At 30.6% G+C, this 13,837-nt stretch overlaps 1 protein-coding gene across 4 annotated transcripts; it reads left to right on the top strand.

Annotated features, from left to right (window-relative positions):
- The first annotated feature begins 9,281 nt into the window (after positions 1-9,281).
- Positions 9,282-13,182, top strand: LOC107941326 (auxin-responsive protein IAA9). 4 transcript variants are annotated; one of them, XM_016874882.2, is made up of 7 exons: positions 9,282-9,545; positions 10,244-10,705; positions 10,786-10,979; positions 11,054-11,280; positions 11,374-11,515; positions 12,105-12,166; positions 12,744-13,182. In XM_016874882.2, the coding sequence occupies exons 2-7, from the start codon at positions 10,295-10,297 to the stop codon at positions 12,779-12,781; spliced, it is 1,074 nt and encodes a 357-aa protein (XP_016730371.2). In that variant the 5' UTR covers positions 9,282-9,545; positions 10,244-10,294; the 3' UTR covers positions 12,782-13,182. The 4 variants fall into 4 exon arrangements, with proteins under 4 accessions (XP_016730371.2, XP_016730373.2, XP_040950961.1 ...); XM_016874884.2 differs by having other exon boundaries at positions 9,538-9,779; XM_041095027.1 differs by having other exon boundaries at positions 9,539-9,843.
- The last annotated feature ends 655 nt before the right edge of the window (positions 13,183-13,837 follow it).

Raw genomic sequence — 13,837 nt, 5'->3', positions numbered from 1 at the left:
TTTAATAGAAATTTTAATTGTATGAATATTAAAATATATAAAATCAAATGTTCCTAAAATCTCAAAAAATATAAAAAAAACCATGAAATTATAATTTATGAATAGTAAGAATTAAAAAGGTTTCTTAAATATTTTTCTCAAAACTCATGATAATTTATTAAAATAAAAAAATCAACCAAAATGTCTTAAAAAAAACGATTGAAGCAAAAACAAATAAGAAAACATATTAGGCGAATTAAACTTACAAATAAATTATATGTTTAGTGTATAAAAAAGAGTGAGGAATTAGAAGAAAAGATTCATGCAAAAATGAAGCAAAGTTGATGGTTTTATTGAAGATGAAATAAACTTTTTTAAAGATGAAAATTATGGTTATATTTTAAGACTAGTCCTTGTATTTATCAATTTCTACAAATTTTGCTCAAAATTAATCTTATTATTTTCGAATTGTTCTTTTTCAGCCCATCCTTTAACTTTTACCACTAACTCTATTTAAAAATCAGATATAATCACAAATTTATTTATCAACCCTTTCAACTTCTGTCAATTAGGCTTCTTACTCTTCTTATTTGCTTTAATTATAAAAATTATAAATTTAAAAAAAATACTCAAACATGTTAACAAATTAAAGATGGAAAAAAACCAAATAATATTTTTTATAAGATTTTTTAAAACACCCATAAGATTAAAACTTGAAATTCACCACTATGGTACATTATATACGTACACACTATGTCCAATAGGAGTTACCCAAATAAAGGTTCAAAATTGAGTCAATTTTTATGGATGAATATTCTCTTAAATGATCAGACCAATCACAAGAATGATTATATATATCTTAAGTAAAAAAGATGTCGAATACAATGACAAATGCTGTCAACTACCATCAAATTCTATCATTTAGTACTTAAAATCTCTTGGTTTTTTCTTTTACATCAAGATTGCATAACACATGCAGTAGTTACCATCAAATTTGAGCAAATTCAGGACTCAACACCCAGTCTCCATTCGCGCTTGCTAAGGATAGTTAGTAGCAGTTAGTCAAGAATAGTTGTTAGTCAAAGTTATTATACGGTTGGTTCGGTTGTAACTTTTTGCTACTCGTTGGTCTGCTAAGGAGTTAAGAGTTAGGTACAACAGTTACATATTCTTGTATAAATAGCTATAGAGACTATATTGTAAAGAGATCATCTTTGCATAAGGATGATATTTCAGTATCATATATTTTTCTTGATTTATGTTTAGTGTGTATCTTGATATGATATCAAAGTTAGACGTCTACTGGTGACCGGAGCTCTCAGGCCTCGGAGTTATGGGACCCTCTGATGTTAATCCTACTATACCGACGATTGAAAATCTTTCATCACTAGTTACTGAAAATGTTTTATCTGGTAATGTTCTCTCTTCTTCCGATTATCTATCATCTTCCAACAATATGAAGGAGCAAATCCGGGTTCGAGTTATGGCTATTACATCCCCTCCCTCGATTTGTAAGCTTGTAATGTACACCAAAAAAATGTTTAAGTTGCCTTAGTTCGAAATTTACTATAAGCCCATTCTTTTTTACAAAATAACAAATGTTACTGTTTGGACTCTTTAATTTAAATTTTATCTTTTAATTGGAATACATTTTAAAAATTTACTAATACACCAGGTTTTTAAAAATTTAATCTCACCATTTCAACTAAAAATTCATTTAGTTATTTATGATAATTTTTTGAAGTATATATATATATAAAATTTTCACCAATATTAAAGTGGCTAACTAATTTGGTGTCACTTAATTTAGTAATATAGGTCAATATGTATTTTGCCATTGAACTTGTCCACTTATACTTAGTAGGTACCTAAATTATTTTTGGACTTAGTACCTCAATTTGGATTATGCCACACACATTGGTACCTCTACAATAATTCCATTAAAATTTGTTGATGTAGAATTGACAGCCAATAGAAAGACAACATGCGGCAATGACATGTGGCAAATCCTAATAAAAAAATATTTTTAAAAATGTATAAATTTATAAAATATTAATTTATATCAAGAATAAACTTGGAAAAATATATTTATAACATTAATTTCAACCAAAACATCATTTGCTCATAACATTAATTTTTAATAAGTATATTTGTTATATAATTTTTTCACCCACATTGCGAGTGTAATAATTTAGTATATTTATAAAATTATGTTAGTAATATTTTTTTAATATCTCTTATTTCCGCTATTATGAAAATATTCTAAAAATTACACATATATATATAGGGTTAATTTAGTTTATTCCACTATTTTTCTAGGGTAAATGACATCGGTGGTTACTAAATTATGAGTAAGGGTTTTTTTTGTCACTCAACTATGAAAAGTTACAAAATGGTCACCAAGCTATTCAATTTTTTTAGTCACTCACCGTTAAATGGCTAATGGAAAGATGACATGGCAGCTTTTAAAATTGACATAATAGCAAATCTAGCCCTCAACATTTACACATCGTGCCAATTTAGTATTTAAAAAAAAATTAGCCCTCAATCTTTACACATTACCTAATTTTATCATATTTTTTACATGAAAATATCATTTGATACATAATTTGTAAAATAGAAATAAAAACAAAATTATATATATTTTTAAAAATCTGTTTATTATTAAATCGGACAATCCTTAAATACATTATTTTTCTTATACTTCAAATTACTAAGAACTTGGTATCTCTCATTGATATTAATTCATTTTCTGTTAGCTTGAGCTGACTGCCATTGATGAAACAAATCAATTTTTTTTAAATTGTTAGACTTACACTTGGGTTGAATTAACAAAACGAGTATTTTTTTTCAAGCAATTGAATTGACTATTTTTTAAAATTTGGGTCATTTTGTTTCTTGCTGTTCATTTTTCTGTTGAATCAAATGTAGGAACAACATTAGAAAATGTCACAAAGAAAAGTAAAAATGCAAAAAATGATCAAATTACAAAATGTGTAAATGTTGATACTATCAATTTTTTAGAATAAAGACTAAGTTGGCACAATGTATAACTGTTGAAGGTTAAAATTGTTATTATGTTAATTTTAAAAGTAACCACGTCAAATTTCCATTAGTAATTTAATGGTTGGAGACCAAAAAAGAAAAAATTAAATAGTTGGATGATCATTTGTAACTTTTTTAATTAACAAATATTATTTTAATAATTGGATGACTGCCAATATAGTATATGCGGAGTGTGCCTCGCATTTATTGGACACTCTGCAGGCACTTAAGAAGACTGGAACTCCCCAAAATTTGTAAGTTTTGAGTTGTTGGATCTTGACAAGTAATTGGACTTGGTTCTATGGCTAAGGGTTGTGTTAATTTTGGAGGAATTTGGTTTTGTTAGGTGATACTCGTGAAGCATGGTTCGCCTGGGGTGTAATTGTTAACTAATTGCGAGATTTGGGGTAAGGAATTGAATGTTAATTTTGGGAATTGTTTGTTGACATGTGTTTTACCAAAATCCACATTTTGGTGTTAATATTCAGTAGTAATCGATGAGTTTGCTTGATGATTTTTAGGCTTAGGAGTTCTTGTTCTTGAATCTATATCGAATCTAAATCAAGTGTGTGTTTCTAACTCGAAACCATCACGAAAGAATATAAAAAATTTAGAAAAACGCAAAGGAAATACGAAAAATCTTTAAGAAAACACAAGGGAAAAAATAATACGTCTGGACCAGGTATGAGGTGTTACAAAGACATTCGATGATTTACCGAAGAAAAGGTAAAATAGAGGCGATGTCATAATGGCACAACGAAACCCCCAAATGAACGTGACGGCAACATCATGACAAGCTTGCATAGGACGTCGTGATGATTTCTCCAAGTTATGCAGCCGCGTTTGAGACTTCAAGTAGGACTGTTTCTCCCCGTTGAACTCTGATTATTCCAGAAATATTCTAGTATGATTAGAACTCAAATCTAAGCCTATTTAAAGGGTCATTGTTTCCCTATTTTGAGAGGCCAATCAACAAGGATTTTTCTTTGAGGGCTACAAGATGCAGTCGCATATGAGTTTTGGTGAGAGTTTTGTGATAATTATGGAGAGTATTTTGTACCTCTTTTGTGAATGCCCTATAAGATTTAAGGTTTTGTTTACCGGTTTGCTCTTTGAGATTTTGAGCTTTGTATTCAGGGTTTTGGGTAATGTACAGTTTGTACATTTAGGTTTATTTTTTTCATATTGTACTATCGTTTGTTTACTCGTTTACTGAAAAGCCGATACCTCTTTTGCCCATGATTTTTCTTTCTTTGAGGGTTTTCTATTTAAAATATTTATGTTCGTTTCTTTCCACTTTTGCTATCTCGTTGTTTATATGGGTCGAGCCACAACAGTATACCTATTTTTCTATTACACCTAATTATTCTTTTTATAAATATATAGTTAATTATAAACTAGATTCACATCAAACAATTAAGAATTAAAAAAAAACATAGTTAGAATAATGAAAAACAGTAGAAGTATTTAAGATGTTTAAATTTTAATAAACAATTACCATTACAAAACTTAACTTTTATAAAATTAAATTTTTACCCATCTTAAATTCTAGTAATAATGAAAACCTTGAGGAGTAATTAATACATATCCCTTTAGGTGAAACCGATGGGGACCCAATTAGATGTCCCGCAAGCATGTGAAAATGGTAGGTGGGATCCAACAGGGGTCTCATTCATGTGAGTGAAAGAGTCTATATGAGATTAAAGTTAGGAAATATTAGCAATGCAACACAAACACATGGCCATTGAGGGCACAAATGGAGAAAGGAATCTTCATTTTGTTAAAATAGAAGCAAGTTTGAGCAATGAGACATATGAGCCTTTGAGTGGGGTGGTTGAATTTCTTATATGTAGCTAAACAAATGACAATTTCATTTTTTTCCCTTCTCGTTATAACTTTGAATTTTTGGATTTCTTTCCCCCTTGGTAAAATTTCTTTAAATGTATAAATACAAAAAAAATTATGATATTTAAAGGAAAAAAAAGCATCATCATTGTGTGTGGCATTGAGTAGACTTGTCTCCTAAGAGTTTTGTTAATTCCTTATTATTATTTTGTGAATGGAATATCAAATTTCGTAACCGGTTTTAGGATACTCGTTCGAAATTTGAAAGGATTTGAACAATAATATTAGATTCAAAAGATGGGATTAGGTTTAAAAAATAGGCCGGGCTCGAACTTTAACATTCAAGGCTTAAGTCAGATTTATTTTTCAATTTTTTAATATATTATGTTATTCTATTTTTATATATTATGTAATTTGTAACATAGAAAAAAATCTATAATAATATATTATACTATAATGTAAACATTTAAAAAATGTTAAGTTGCATATATATAATTTTAATAAATAAAAATATTTAATATTAAATAAAAAAAATAAGCTAGCCTAAAATGGGTTAGAGTTATCCATTTACAAATTTTAAGTCTATATTTCGTGTAGGGTCAAACTTTGGCAAGCATATTTTGTGCTAATACCATACTTAAGCTTGACCCGAACCCAATCTTACTTAACTCATGAACACATCTAATTGCCATATGTTGTTTTGTGTTTTTATATAAAGACAAAACAACATCCTAATTCACTTGTATAATTTTTTATTCAACTAACAATATATAGAATAATTACTCTTTTAATAAATCGAATGCATTGATCTAATTCGAATTATGAATTATAAATGATATAATTATAAAAGTATGATAGTTAATTTTAGTTCCTATCACAAATTTGATCTCTATATTACATCATGATAAATTTAGGGTATGTTTGGAAAGTCATTCAATAATTGAATTTAAGTATAATTGCTTGAAATTATGTATGACATGTTTTGGTAACAATTGTAATTAGTGAATCTCACTAAATTGAGTATAATTAGAGCATCCAAATTACACTCTCCAATTATCAAGAGTGGGGTTGAGAATCAGAGGAATTACTTAGGCAATTAGCGTTGATAACTTTCAAATTTTTTTAATTATATTTTATTGATAAAGAAACAAAATACCAAACATGATATAAGGAATTGAGATACAATTACACTTTTCAATCAAACATATCTAAGGAATTATAATTTCTTATAATTACCAGAGGTAGTAATTATTATCTTAATAATTAAACTTTTTTGAATCACTATGTGCCGTCCAAACGCACACTTAGTCCATTGTGTTAGAAATCACGTTAATTTAGAGTGTGTTTGATAAATTATTGAATTTTTTTATTTCAACATATTTAAATTTTAAATATATTTGATACCAATAATAAGTTTTCACTCAATTCAAATTTTTTAACAAAAAAAAAGTGTTGAGTTGAATAAATTGGGAGGTAGCTACTTTTTAAATATTACGCTAAAAAAAGAGAAGAGTTCGGACAAAAAAAAAGAAGTATGTTTAAAATGAGTCAAATTTGAACTTATATGTTGAAGCTCAGAGCCAATCTTGACTTATTTTTTTATATCGTATAAAAATAAATTAAAAAAGTAATATGAAATTGCCTAAACAAATTTGTGTTAATCATTTATAAATATTGACTGGTTTAAATGAAATTAAGACTCGTATTTTTTATTGAACCAAGCTTAGAAATCTATATGATATTATCTATATCTACAATATTATTTAAACATTTAGCTGAGTTGGTGTTACGAGTCAACTAGGTATCAACTTGATTGAGAAATGATTAAAGAAGCATTACTTATACAAAATAAATTATATTATTATGTGTGCGTTTTTTACTTTTAAAAATATTTTCATATAAAATTAATAAAATCTCACACATGGTAAGATTTGAATCTAAAACACCTTGATTTTAACATGATCAACTTTACCATTTTAACAATGATTTTCTTTGAAATATTGTATAAAATTTTAATAAATATATATATATTTATATTTTTTCTTTTCACTTACATCATGAATATGTCCTAATCTAGATGTTGTATATGTTTTTGGTTTTTTTTATTATTTCCAAATGTACTCGTGTAATTCAAATATTATCACATATTTGTTCGTTAAAGTAATTGGGAGATCCTTATATTATAAGGATTGGATGAAATTAGTCTCTTTATTATTAAGTGGATCAATTAAGTCCCTATACTACTAAAAAGAATTGAATTAGTTCAAATTGTAACATAGCTAAAATTGATTGTATAAAAATGTCTTGAAAATTATTTTTAAATGCAGTTTAATTTCAAACAGAATATTTCATTTACAAAACAATAAAAACTTTAAAACATTAATTCTGATAAACAATAAATTATAGTTTTCAAACAGGAAATGCTAATTATATCCCAATTAAACTTCGTTGATTCTTTTTTAACAGTATAAGGATTAAATTGATTCATTTAATAATAAAAGGATTAATTTGATAAAATTTGAAATCCGTTAGGCATGGTTGATTGGGGATAACATGGTCTAATCGGACCTATCTTCAACTCAATTCTTGTGGGAAACGGCTGTGATCCTAGGTTTTGATTGATGGGATGTCGTTGTGAAAAGACAATTTTGCCCATTGATTTGTTCCAATCTCAACCATTTTAGCTTTGAAAATTTAAAATTGTGTTTGCAAAATTGATCCTAGCTTTGCATATTACATTTTTTTAATTATATTTATAATTCACAATCACATGTAAATTTATTAAATTTAGGTAATATTTCATAACAATTTAACTCAATTATTAGTTATTAAAGCTAAGCTAGTGTTAAATTTAGCTTGAAGCAACTAGAAGTGAGGGTGGGCAAAAGACAAGGTGGGGTCACTTGATTGATCTGCCCACTACTTATGATCAATATCTTATGGGGAACATCATAATGAAAGAGATGACATTTTCCCTCTATCCATACATGATTAATCCTTCCATCAATTGCTTCCTTCATATTTTGATATAATGAGGTGTGTATTTTATAGATTGATAGTAAATTACTCATGTAATTTTTATGTTTATTTAGGGTTTTTTTTCAGAATAAGTTTTTGAAATGTCGTTTATTGAGTAGCCGATTGGAATTCTGAAATAATAGAGGTATTGTACTCGGAGTGTTTATACTCGATTCTAGTCTTAAGTATTGTATCCCAACTTTGAGGAGAGCCCCAATGAGTTTTTAGACGGATTTGAATTCATGCCCTTAAATGGTATTATTGGATAAGAACACATGCCCACCAAGGCCACGAGTTCTAAAATAATTACTTTTCACTGATCGCAAAACATTGAAAAATTAGTCTCTTTGATTTAAATTATTAGAATAATTAATTTAATTGGGTAATGTTATTAAACCTTAATGTTTATCACTGACTTGGAAATCAACGTAATTTATATATATGCATAGAAATAGAAATTCAAACAATTTAAGTTCATGTTTTTACAAACATACATATTAACTTTTCGAGTTTCCGATGATTAAAATAATCTCTATCATGTTTAGTATTTTAGATGAACAAGGCTTTGGTATAATTGACAAACATTAACGCCTCGATTTTAAAGGCTTAAGTTTAAGTCTCATCATTTATGATTGTACCATTGTAAATTTTATTTTTTAAATTTGTTAGAATGCACGCTAATGAAAATTTGGGCAAACGGAAGGTCAAACCCCCTCATCAATGATCCATCACAGAGAAAAAAGATCAACGGCTCGGGCTGAATCAATCAACAGTCAATAACCGTTGATATGCAGTTTCTCGAAATATTCGGCGGACAACTAAAATAAAATGACAAAAGGGTAAATTACACTCAAGGTCATTAAACTATTAATAAATTTATGTTTTAATCACTTAACTTTTTTTTTTCGTGAAACAACTTTGAATGTCAATCGAAAGCTGTTAAAATTGCTGCTGTATAGCCTTTCTTTTTTCCGCACCACCTGCACTAATCAAAAGCTCTCATCCCACTTCTCTTCTATAGTTATTTTCTTTTTCATAAAACAACTTTAAACGTCATGAGTTTGCGAACCAAAATCCAAACAGTTCTCTTCCCCGATCTCCGACATTGGTGTTAGATTGACTTAGATCTAATGTATCTTCTTCTACTCGTTGATTGGTACTAATCCACCCTACCGATCATCAAATCATCTATTGGAGCTCACTAACCGAACTTTAAAAAAAAAAACTTAACAATCCAGTGACTGAATTAATAACTTTCAAATAGTTCAGTGACTTAAATAAAAATTTTCGAATAATTTAGTGACTATTTTGTAATTTTTCGAAATTAAGGGACTAAAATGGAGTGAAAGTTACCCAAAAACAGAATAAAAAAAATTGAGCTAAAAGCAGGGGCAGAAGGATATATATATATATTGGTGAGACAAAAGTAAATTTATTTTATAATTTTTAAAGTTTTGTTTGATTTTTAAAAGCATAGAGTTTCACATCCAACAGCAAATAAGCTTTTGTTACTTTGTGACGAATGGAGGGTCCTTAGCTTTCTCTTTTAAATTAAAAAAAAAAATCACACATAAAAATATTTAAAAAAAATTAAACTTTGAACAAATTTCAAAGATTTTGGTTTTCTTCTGCAATTTCTCATCCACCAATTGAATCAGGTATCTTTGTAATTTGTTCTTATCCTCATTTTTCTTTTTTTCTTTACTCTCTGTTTCTAAGAGAAAAATTTGTGTTGGGCTCTTTCTTTCTTGTTAGCTGGTGTTTGTTTCCTGAGAAAGCTAAAAAAAATGCAGGAATCTTTTGTTCTTAGTTAAGCGTTAAAAGCTGAAAGTTTAAATTCCAGTTCTTTCTCAGCAACCAAACATGTTACAACCCTACAAAGCTTCTTTAATGTAGTACTATCATTTCTTCTTTTAAAAAAAAAAACTCTTTTGCTCTTATTTCCCCTTTTGGCGCGTGCGTACGGTTTAGTGTTCTAATTTAATTTATTTTTTTCATGCATTTTACAGTTGTCAACTCTTAATACAAATCCGAAATCTTTATTTATATTATGGTTTAATTTATGCTTCTTTTAGTTACAAGAATGCTTGAAATTTCTTCAGCTTTACTGGTTTAAGTCCATTCTTTTACATTTGTCTTTATGATCTTAACTATTTCACTGGATTTTGTTAAAAGAAAAAAAAAAGGTATTTAATGATAAGTTTCACTGTGTTTAAGGCTATATTTGAAAGTTTTTGTTTTTTAATTTGATTGGAGATAGTCAATAGTTAATCATAAGTTTCTCTGTGTTTGTATATATGCAACTTTTGGTTCAATTGATTGTTTCATAAACTTTGTTTCTCTTTAAAATGAGCAGGTTGTGAAGTATTGAGGGTGTTTATTATTTGTTGTTTTTTTATAATTACTGATGTCTCCGCCGCTGCTTGGCGTGGAGGAGGAAGGGATTCAGAGCAATGTTACTTTACTCGGTTCTTCAGGCTCAATGGAAAGTGTGTGCCAGAATAGTGCTGACTTGAAGGAACGGAACTACATGGGCTTGTCTGATTGTTCTTCAGTGGATAGCTCTGTTTTTTCCCCTCCGTCCGAGGAAAGAAAGGCTAGTTTGAATCTAAAGGCGACTGAGCTTAGGCTCGGACTTCCTGGATTGCAGTCGCCTGAAAGAAATCCAGAGCTTTGCTTGTTAAGTTCTTCTCAGCTTGATGAGAAGCCGTTTTTCCCTTTGCATCCTTCAAGTGATGGTCACTGCTTTGCATCACAGAAGAGTGTTGTTTCAGGGAATAAAAGAGGGTTCTCTGATGCAATGGATGGGTTCTCAGAGGTAAGAATTGTTGCTATTGATGAATTGCCGAGACTAATGTTAATGAGTTTAACATGGAAAGTTCTTAATCTTTGTTGCAGGGCAAGTTTCTTTCTGATTCAAAAGTTGATGTTATGCTGTCACCTAGGCCTTCTTCAAACTTCGGGGCTCAACCAATGAAAGCTAAAGAAATCACGAGCCAAAACGTGGTGCATGACAGGCCTCATGCTGCTGACAAGACCAGGCCTAATCCCAATGCATCTGCAAACAATAACAGTGGAGCACCTGCTAACAAGTAAGTATTGTGTTTTTGTAATAAAATTTTGGGGCATAACCATGGGAAGATTATCTGATCCTTTCCATTTGCAGGGCACAGGTTGTAGGTTGGCCACCTATCAGATCATTTAGGAAGAACTCATTGGCCTCGGCGTCGAAGAACACTGATGAAGTCGATGGGAAGGCAGGGCCTGGTGCTTTGTTTGTGAAGGTTAGCATGGATGGTGCTCCGTATTTGAGGAAAGTAGACTTGAAAAACTACACTAAATATCAGGAGCTGTCTTCTGCACTTGAGAAGATGTTCAGCTGTTTTACCATAGGTGAGCTATTATGCATGTACTTCATAAGCTGCTCTTATTCATACTACTTTGTTTGCATAGATCCAGTTACTGCTATATAACTATGAATTTCAGGTCAGTATGGATCTCATGGAACCTCGGGCAGGGAGCTGCTGAGCGAAAGCAAGCTCAAGGATCTACTTCATGGATCAGAATATGTTCTTACTTACGAGGATAAAGATGGTGACTGGATGCTTGTGGGTGATGTTCCATGGGAGTAAGCTCTAATCCTTCCCTTTTTATATCGTTGCTTTTCATTTTGTGCTTCTTTCCAGTTTGATTATTTTGTTTATCCATATCTAGCTATTAAGTCATGGTTATAAGAATGTATGTTTCAACATTTAGCAAAATACCAGTCATTTACTGGGTATGGTATACAGATTGCAGTGAAAGAAGTGGAATCTTCTAAAGCAAGGTGTGAAACGAATTTTGTTTTGCTATTAAGCTTTCTGATCTGTCTTGAACACTAAAAAAAATTGCTAAGAGCTTATTAGAATCTGTAAGATATACAAATAAGATCGAGGCGCAAACTATTTATAATATGGTATCTATCAGATTTTCATGGAAGCTCTTGAAAAAAGGGATGGAACCCTTGTTCCTTAGCACCTGTGAAAATTGCGTAATAATGTTGAGCATGCATGGAAACATTAGCTTGACCACTAATTTGTCTGTTTATTTCTTTCACTTCATTTGGCATAAGTTCCTTACCAGAATATTGGTGTATATATATGATTCAGCTTATTAGTGTTTAATTTAGTACTCAAATAATGGCTGTTCACTGTACCCAAAGTTTGTACTTGTTTCAGGATGTTCACTGACACCTGCAAAAGGTTGAGGATCATGAAAAGCTCTGATGCCATTGGACTCGGTAAATACTTTTATATGGTTATTATCCTTTAACTTAGTGTCATGGCGTTTGCTAGTAAGGAACCAGTTTCAATAATTTACATCTTGTTCCAATGAAATGTTTAACATACATGTTCACAGTATGAGAAATCTCCTACGCGTATTTGTCTAAACTTATAAATTGGACATCTAAAGGTCCAAACCATCACAAGAAGCTCAAAACAAATGCATGGAAATAATGCCGTTTTAATTTTATTTTGCCCCTTCAGGATAAGTAAATACTAATATCTAAAGTTATTATAACACATTGTGGGATCTCCTACATGTCCTTCTCAAGATCACTAAGTGCTATTACTTCTCATTAAAAAGTCTGCCAGAATCACTGCTTCACCAAGTTTGACTAAAGGGTCTCTCAATTCTGAAAAAGGGCCATCATTTGTCATAACAAACAAAGCATAAACTGTGCTCAATCATCTTACTATGAGGGCCGGCAAGAAGAGCTTTATTTTGTCTAGACCATATGATGCCTGTTCATGTTAACTGTTGTCCATACCTATAAATTTTGTTGCTTACATGGAGCTTTTTGTTTTTGTGAGCAGCTCCGAGGGCCATGGAAAAATGCAGGAACCGGAACTAGCTACCATCATACATGATCTTTTCCCACACACCGAAGATTATTATTTCTGAAAGAGATGACATGATGCTGGAGTGGGTAGGAGATCATCATGTAAGCCTGTTTTTGTTCTACTGAAAAAAGTCGTATCCAGTGCGTAAGGCTACTGCTATAAGCAAGAACTAGAAATTCCCATTGTAGGCACAACCATTTGTCGGTGTTTGTAGCAAATAAACCTGTTAGTCTACATTAAGTTATAAAACCTTCCTAGTCCTAGCGTTTGTGAGGAACTTTAAGATTCTATCAGTCATGAGTCCGAACGAGTCCCTGTTTCAAAGCATGATCTTTTTAGTTTGTAAAGTGCATTGCTTGTTGAACTTTTATGGTGCGTGTTTGAATGATGAAAGACCTCGACATATTATCTATACAGTGTGTGACTTGCTTGCATGTTTTTTTGTCCTGTAGTTACATCAAGTCCCGACTCGACCCAGATCTTAATATAAACATGGTTTTCTGAGTATGCTGCTATACTCAGCTAAATTCAACCCCATCAAAAGAAGATCCGGGAAGTGGTCGGGGCCAAAGGAAATATTGAATTAATTTCAGCATTCGTTATGCATTGGATATCAAAGACTGGTATATAAACAATAGAGATAATGGCAGCACTTAAGATATGGTTGTCGGGAAGTAGCCCTATCAAAGCATGTGAGACACTGCATCATTGTTGTGGTCTGCTCAGAATAAACAATGTAAAAATAGGGGGGAGTGGGGACTAAGGTGAAGGCTAAGTACATATTGTTTGCCATTGATGGTATTTGACCTTGAGAAAAGAGCTGCCGGTGCCACATTGTCTTTATTATCAGATCAGATTGTCCTTTCTACTCTATATTTTACACAGTTTCACTAGTTACAACACTTTCACCCAATGCACGTGGATTTTGGTTATATCTATGTTAATCTATGCTATTACAGACTTTTTATTGCGACAAAGTCAAGTTACAAATCGGGAATAAGAATTACATTAGCAGAGTTTAAACCTTATCATGAGGGTGTTACGAGGATGAGAATTACATTAACAGG

This window comes from Gossypium hirsutum, chromosome D06 (assembly GCF_007990345.1).
Source record: "Gossypium hirsutum isolate 1008001.06 chromosome D06, Gossypium_hirsutum_v2.1, whole genome shotgun sequence".
NCBI lineage: Eukaryota > Viridiplantae > Streptophyta > Magnoliopsida > Malvales > Malvaceae > Gossypium > Gossypium hirsutum.
This window is presented reverse-complemented; position numbering and strand designations above follow the sequence as displayed.